The sequence below is a fragment of the Oncorhynchus tshawytscha genome, linkage group LG11, assembly GCF_018296145.1.
Source record: "Oncorhynchus tshawytscha isolate Ot180627B linkage group LG11, Otsh_v2.0, whole genome shotgun sequence".
Taxonomy (NCBI): Eukaryota; Metazoa; Chordata; class Actinopteri; order Salmoniformes; family Salmonidae; genus Oncorhynchus; species Oncorhynchus tshawytscha.
In genome coordinates, this window is record NC_056439.1 from 38,745,007 (window position 1) to 38,752,688 (window position 7,682).

Consider the following 7,682-nt stretch of genomic DNA (forward strand, 5'->3'; position numbering starts at 1 on the left):
TACTGTGAGATGATTTCTTGTCGTCAGTGACATCTCCTTTCAGAACACAGCTAGGTTCTAAAGTCCAAGAGCAAGAGGTCCTTTCATCCACATCTTGTAGAGACACTGCAGACCTCAAACCTGTACTGAGAACCTTTAAAAAAACCGTAGTTTAGTTCAACTTGAAATCTTCAAAAAAAGCTAGAGTTTGTGAGAAATTAGTCACCCTTCCTCTCCTTTACAAGCATAGTAAACGAGCCCCATAACTCTCCAAACAGGTTCACAGTTCTTGGCTTGTTTATCTCTCATGAGTTTTCTCCTTCTGCTCCCCACTGGGGCCATTGGGCGGCGGCTTGTTGCTGAAGTTCCAGTCGACAGGGTTGAGGAGCTGCATGGTCTTCTTGTGCGTCCAGATGGGGTTGATGATCACTGTGAGCAGGGCCAGGCCGGTGTAGAAGAGGATGCGCTGGGGCAGAGCCACGTACATGTTCATCTCCCCCCAGTGACTCCAGCTCACCCACCACATGTAGTACGTGAGCACCATGCGGCAGTGGAACATGTGGATCATCACCCACTGGTTGGCCTTCCAGAAGAGCGTCCTCGCCCAGCCAGCCTGGAGGGGAGAGAAGACAGATACTTGTACTGATTGGGCAGGGGATAAAGACTGTCACAGTGTTTGGGGTCGTCGTCATCTATAACGATGTACAGTGCCTTCAGAAAGTAATTAATATAAAATGTCTTGAGTCAACAAGTATTCAACATCTTTCTTATGGGAAGCCTCTAAGTCCAGGAGTAAAAATTAACATAATAAGTAGCATTTACTCATTCTGTGTTCAATAATAGTTGTTAACATGATTTTGGAATGACTACCACATCTCTGTACCCCACACATACAGATCAAATCAAATGTACTTATATAGCCCTTCTTACATAATCTGATATATCAAAGTGCTATACAGAAACCCAGCCTAAAACCCCAAACAGCAAGCAATGCAGGTGTAGAAGCACAGATAATTGTAATATTGATTTGAGCACGGTGAAGTTATTAAAATCAGGCTTTGGATGGTGTATCAATAAACCCAGAGAATACAAATATACAGGCATCCTTCCTAACTCAGTCGCCGGAGAGGTAGGAAACTGCTAAGGAGTTTCACCATGTGGCCAATGAGGATTTTAAAACAGTTACATAGTTTAATAGTTGTGATATGAGAAAAGTGAGAATGGCTCAGCAACATTGTAGTTAGTCAACAATACTAATCTAAATGACAGAGAAAAAAAGTGAAGACTGTACAGAATAAAAAATATTCCAAAACATGCATCCTGTTTGCAACAAGGCACTAAAGTAAAACTGCAAAATATGTGGCAAAGAAACAAACTTTTTCTCCTGAAAACAAAGTGTTATGTTTGGAGCAAATCCAACACATCACTAAGTACCATTCTTCATATTTTCAAGCATGGTGGTGGCTGCATCATGTTATGGGTATGCTTCTCATCGGCACGGACTAGGGAGTTTTTGTTGTTGATAAAAAGAAACAATACAGGTAAGCACAGGCAAAATCTTAAGAGGAAAACCTGGTTCAATCTGCTTTCCAACAGACACTGGGAGACAAATTCACCTTTTCAGCAGGACAATAACCTAAAACACAAGGCCAAATCTACACTGGAGTTGCTTACCAAGATTATATTGAATATTTCGTCCTCGCACTGTCAACTGCGTTTATTTTCCAGCAAACTTAACGTGTAAATATTTGTATGAACATAAGATTCAACAACAGACTTAAACTGAACAAGTTCCACAGACATGTGACTAACAGAAATGGAATAACGTGTCCCTGAACAAAGGGGGGGGTCAAAATCAAAAGTAACAGTCAGTATTTGGTGTGGCCACCAGCTGCATTAAGTACTGCAGTGTATTTCCTCCTCATGGACTGCACCAGATTTGCCAGTTCTTACTGTGAGATGTTACCCCACTCTTCCACCAACGTACCTGCAAGTTCCCGGACATTTCTGGGGGTAGGCTCACCCTCCAATCCACAAGGTCCCAGACGTGCTCAATGGGATTGAGATCCGGGCTCTTCGCTGGCCATGGCAGAACACTGACATTCCTGTCTTGCAGGAAATCATGCACAGACCGAGCAGTATGGCTGGTGGCATTGTCATGCTGGAGGGTCATGTCAGGATGAGCCTGCAGGAAGGGTTCCACATGAGGGAGGAGGATGTCTTCCCTGTAACGCACAGCGTTGAGATTGCCTGCAATGCCAACAAGCTCAGTCCGATGATGCTGTGACACACCGCCCCAGACCATGACAGACTCTCCACCTCCAAATCGATCTAGCTCCAGAGTACAGGCCTCGGTGTAAAGCTCATTCCTTAAACGATAAATTTGAGACAAAACCGCGACTCGTCAGTGAAGAGCACTTTTTCCCAGTCCTGTCTGGTCCAGCGACGGCGGGTTTGTGCCCATAGGCGACATAGTTGTCGGTGATGTCTGGTGAGGACCTGCCTTACAACAGGCCTACAAGCCCTCAGTCCAGCCTCTCTCAGGCTATTTCAGACAGTCTGAGCACTGAGAGAGGGATTGTGTGTTCCTGGTGTAACTAGGGCAGTTGTTGTTGCCATCCTGTACCTGTCCTGCAGGTGTGATGTTCGGATGTACCGATCCTGTGCAGGTGTTGTTACATGTGGTCTGCCACTGCGAGGAAGATCAGCTGTCCGTCCTGCAGCGCCTTCTTAGGTGTCTCACAGTACGGACATGGCAATTTATGCCCTGACCACATCTGCTGTCCTCATGCCTCCTTGCAGCATGCCTAAGGCATGTTCTCACAGATGAGCAGGGACCCTGGGCCTCTTTCTTTTGGTGTTATTCAGAGTCAGTAGAAAGGCCTCTTTAGTGTCCTAAGTTTTCATAACTGTGACCTTAATTGCCTACCGTCTGTAAGCTGTTAGTGTTTTAATGACCGTTCCACAGTTAATTGTTTATGGTTCATTGAACAAGCATGGAAAACAGTGTTTAACTTCTTTGGGGTAGGGGGCAGTATTTTCACATCGGGATGAAAAGCGTGCCCAGAGTAAACTGCATGCTACTCAGGCCCAGATGCTAGGATATGCATATTATTAGTAGATGTGGATAGAAAACACTCGGAAGTTTCTAAAACTGTTTGAATGATGTCTTTGAGTATAACAGAACTCATATGGCAGGAAAAAAACCCTGAAAAAAATCAAACCAGGAAGTGGGAAATCTGAGGTTTGTAGGTTTTCAAGTCTTAGCCTATCTAATATACAGTGTCTGTGGGGTCATATTGCACTAAGGCTTCCACTAGATGTCAACAGTCTTTAGAACCTTGTTTCAGGCTTCTACTGTGAACTGGGAGAGAATGAGAGCTGATTGAGTCATGGGTCTGCCAGAAGGCCATGTGCTCAGTCAGGCGCGCGCCCGTAGAGTTAGCTCCGTTCCCTTTCTATAGAGAAAGGAATTCTCCGGTTGAAACATTATTGAAGATTTATGATAAAAACATCCTAAAGATTGATTATATACACATCGTTTGACATGTCTCTACGAACTGTAATATAACTTTTTGGACTTAGTGCCTGCGCATTTGGATTACTGTACTAAAGGTGCGAACAAAAAGGAGGTATTTGGACATAAATGATGAACTTTATTGAACAAACTAACATTTATTGTGGAACTGGGATTCCTGGGAGTGCATTCTGATTAAGATCATCAAAGGTAAGTGAATATTTATAATGCTATTTCTGACTTTTGTTGACTCCATAACATGGCGGGTATCTGTATTGCTTGTTTTGGTGTCTGAGCGCTGTACTCAGATGATTCCATGGTGTGCTTTTTCCATAAAGCTTTTTTGAAATCTGACACAGCGGTTGCATTAAGGAGAAAAATATATTTTATTCCATGCATAACAGTTGTATTTTCATCAACATTTATGATGAGTATTTCTGTAAATTGATGTAGCTCTCTGCACTTTCACCGGATGTTTTGGAGGCAAAACATAACGCGGCAAAGTAAACAGAGATTTCTGGATGTAAATATGAACTTTATTGAACAAAACATACATGTATTGTGTAACATGAAGTCCTATTAGTCCCATCTGATGAAGATCATCAAAGGTTAGTGATTAATTGTATCTCTATTTCTGCTTTTTGTTACTCCTCTCTTTGGCTGGAAAAATGGCTGTGTTTTTTTGTGTCTAGGTGCAGACCTAACATAATCGTATGGTATGCTTTTGACGTAAAGCCTTTTTGAAATCGGACACTGTGGTGGGATTAACAACAAATGTATCTTTAAAATTGTGTATAATACATGTATGTTTGAGGACATTTAATTATGAGATTTCTGTTTGAATTTGGCGCCCTGCACTTTCACTGGATGTTGGTCAGGTGGGACGTTACCCACGTACCCTAGAGAGGTTAAACCCTTTACAATGAAGATCTGTGAAGTTATTTGGATTTTTACGAATTATCTTTGAAAGACAGGGTCCTGAAAAAGGGTCCTTTGTTTGCTGAGATCACATTGTTAATAAATCTTAGAACTTTTCTTCCACTGACAGAGTATTGTGTGTAGACCGTTGACCAAAAGTTACAATTAAATACATTTTAATCCCACTTTGAGAATACTTTCTTTGAGAATTCCTTATGGGAGTTGCAGTGATGAGACAAGACTGTAACTACTAATTGGATAACACAAAATTTGGGAGAAAAAGGAGCAAAAATAATATTAAGTAGACCCAAGTCACATGAGATTTCACATGTCACTTCGGGAGAGGCGAAGGTCGAGAGCTTCCGAAAAACAACCCAACCGTACTGCTTCCTGACACAATGCTCACTTAACCCAGAAGGCAGCCACACCAATGTGCTACACCTGACAACCGTGACAGCGTGCACTGCACCCTGCCCACCACAGGAGTCGCTAGTGCGCGATGGGCCAAGGACATCCATGCCGGTCAAACCCACCCCTAACCCGGACGACGCTGGGCCAATTGTGCGCCACCCCATGAGTCTCCAGGTCACGGCCAGCTGCGACAGAGCCTGGACTCCACCCCAGAATCTTTAATGGCACAGCTAGCACTGCGATGCAGTACCTTAGACCACTGCGTCGCTCGGGAGGCCGACTTAGGGGAATTTCTAGGCAGAAATAGACCCTTCTCAAAATGGCCATCTGTACATTCATCATCATCATTACAAATCATGTCAAGGTGCTGGTCTCAGTGTTGAGTACGTAAACAGAAAAGGGGAATTGAAATCCATCTGTGCTTTTTATGTCTAGCCCACCAGTAAAACAACTGAACTATAAGAAAATTAATAAGCTTACAGTACAGTGTCACAAATGGAGTCAATCAACAAAACAGTAACATACTGTATAGAGAATATGATGCAAGACACCAGAAGACACAAACACTCCTTACCTTTAGTAACATCCAGGAGATGCAGGTGAAGGGTGTGCTCATCTCCAGTAGTAGAGTAACCATGGGCAGGTAATGTCCTAGTGAGTCCCAGACCACCGCCCCAGCAAACCCTGACAGGGCAAAGAAATGATGGGCGGCCAGGGGAAGGTCGAAAGCCCTGAACACCACACTTGAGGCATGCAGCGCCACATTCTCAAACAGAAAGAAGCCTGTGGCTGTGAGCACGGTGAACCAAGACCAGTCCTCCTGACCTCTGACCCGGTCCCTGGACACGGCCGACTCCTCGGTCAGCGCCCGTAGGCCCGCCACCGTGCTCTGGAGGCCGAACGCGGCCCGTGTGGCCGCCAGGTTCCAGAACACCTTCTCCTTAGCCAGCAGAGAGCGGTAGGTCTGGGAGAGAGCCATGGACACCAGGTGGGAGAGGACGAACACAGCGGTGTAGAAGGCAAAGCCCAGGCCGATGACCTGGAAGCGAAGACCCCAGGAGAAGTAGCCCGGACTGGGGTCGCCGGGGCCCTTGAATGCCGGCAGGGTGCTGGCCTGCTCTGAGGTCATGTTGGTTTGTGTGAGTGGATGGATTGTCTGAAGGTCTCACAGAGTTGAGTGACCCTGTGATCACTGAAAGATCTCATGGGTTAGTCATCAACCACCCTGCAACAGGAATTAAAGCCAAAACACATTAGTCAATGTTCATAAAATAGTTATGACATGCCAACATGTGCTAGATGGCGTTTGAAAATTACTCTCTATACGTAGACAAAAACATGATCAGTTATTGTTGACCCAGGATTAGTGATGTCGGTGTGTTAACTTCCGTCTGTTTGAAATAACACCGAGGCACAAGACGGGAGAAGTGAGTGAATTCACATCTTATTTCGTTTGACAGACGATAACAGATATCGGGCACCTTTTCCCCCCCCAAGGAAACTCGTCTGACCATGGTGAGTCAAATTAAATGAAATCTGATAAATGCAACAACGTGGCTAAATCAGTTAGATACGTTGTTAGATGGTAAAAAGGAGACCGGTTTACTAAAACCTGAAACAGTACACAATTGTTGACTGTAACATTGTTCCACTCAGGCACAATTGCGATACCTTTGCTGCAACATTGTTGCAGGCTGTTTCTCAACTGTATCAGAACAGAATGTACTGACACAAAACAAACGGCTGTTTGTGTCTAGTCATCGCCATATGACTTGTCATCGCCATTGTAGCAATCAGTATTTTTTTGTTTCTACAAAGCATAAAAATGTGTTACCTTATTTGTTCATTATTGGCAAACATCAGTGTGTACTACTGTGAAATCAAAGATATTCCATCTGATCAGCAACGGGTTTGTTATCAATTTGGTCTTCTTCTTCTTCGGTGGGGTTTTATCGGCAGTTGTCATCCAACGTTATGCTGCATTACCGCCATCTACTGTACTAGAGTGTTGGCCAAAGACAGGGATAAACTAAATTCTACCTGTCAGCCCCGTTGCTCTTAAAAAATCTAACAAAATATTTGAGACTATATCTAATGATGTTCTACTCAATATACTATTTAAATTAATTTCATGTATCCCCTTCTCCCTCATACTAGAGCTCAGCCTCTTTTTTCCCTCTGATACTGCCCACACTGTAGCAGTACATGCTCCATGGTCTCTGTTTCCTGGTAATAATCACACTTTCCCGTTGGATGCTTTCCTATCACATTTAAGGTTTTATTCAACCGGCTGTGTCCCACCCTTAATCTTGAAAAAATTGCCTCCTTTATTCTGTTCCTTCCTGCCGTCCTCACCTCCACGACTTTCCTCTGTACTTGAAATAAATGCCCGCCCTTAGTATCTCTATTCCACTGCTCCTGCCATCTCTGCATCCTTACTGTCCATATCAGGCTTTTTGCCTCTACCTTGCTCATTGAAACTACAACATCAACAACCCACCTACTAAGTGCTTGTTGAGTCAGTACATCAACAGCCTCGTTCCCCTCCACCCTCACATGTGCTGGGACCCATGTAAATCTTATCTGTATACCCATCTGTCTAATCCTACCATGGATTTGTAGCACCTCATAAAGCAGGTCTTGTCTGCCACGTGGCCTAAAGGACTGGAGACTCATCAACACTGCACATGAATCAGAGCAAATAACTACTCTGTCTGGCTTGACTTCCTCCACCCACTGCAAGGCCAATAGTATGGCCATCATCTCAGCCGTATATACAGCCATATGATCTGTAATACGTTTCCTGACTGGCACCCCACATTCCTGCTCTTCAAATGCTGACCCAGTACGTCCTGTC

The 7,682-nt window shown here is 44.2% G+C and overlaps 1 protein-coding gene across 1 annotated transcript; it reads right to left on the reverse strand.

The window, feature by feature from the left end:
* Nucleotides 1-6,791, reverse strand: LOC112261991 (protein CLN8). The gene is made up of 3 exons (XM_024437653.2): nucleotides 6,660-6,791; nucleotides 5,400-6,050; nucleotides 1-592 (listed from the first exon to the last, which is right to left on the reverse strand). The coding sequence occupies exons 2-3, from the start codon at nucleotides 5,952-5,954 to the stop codon at nucleotides 278-280; spliced, it is 870 nt and encodes a 289-aa protein (XP_024293421.1). The 5' UTR covers nucleotides 5,955-6,050; nucleotides 6,660-6,791; the 3' UTR covers nucleotides 1-277.
* Nucleotides 6,792-7,682: the final 891 nt, after the last annotated feature.

Coding starts and splice junctions, on each gene's coding strand:
- LOC112261991 (XM_024437653.2), bottom strand. CDS start 5,954: ATGACCTCAGAGCAGGCCAGCACCCTGCCGGCATTCAAGGGCCCCGGC. Junction 593..5,399: donor TCTCCTGGATGTTACTAAAG/GTAAGGAGTGTT, acceptor TCTCCCCTCCAG/GCTGGCTGGGCGAGGACGCT.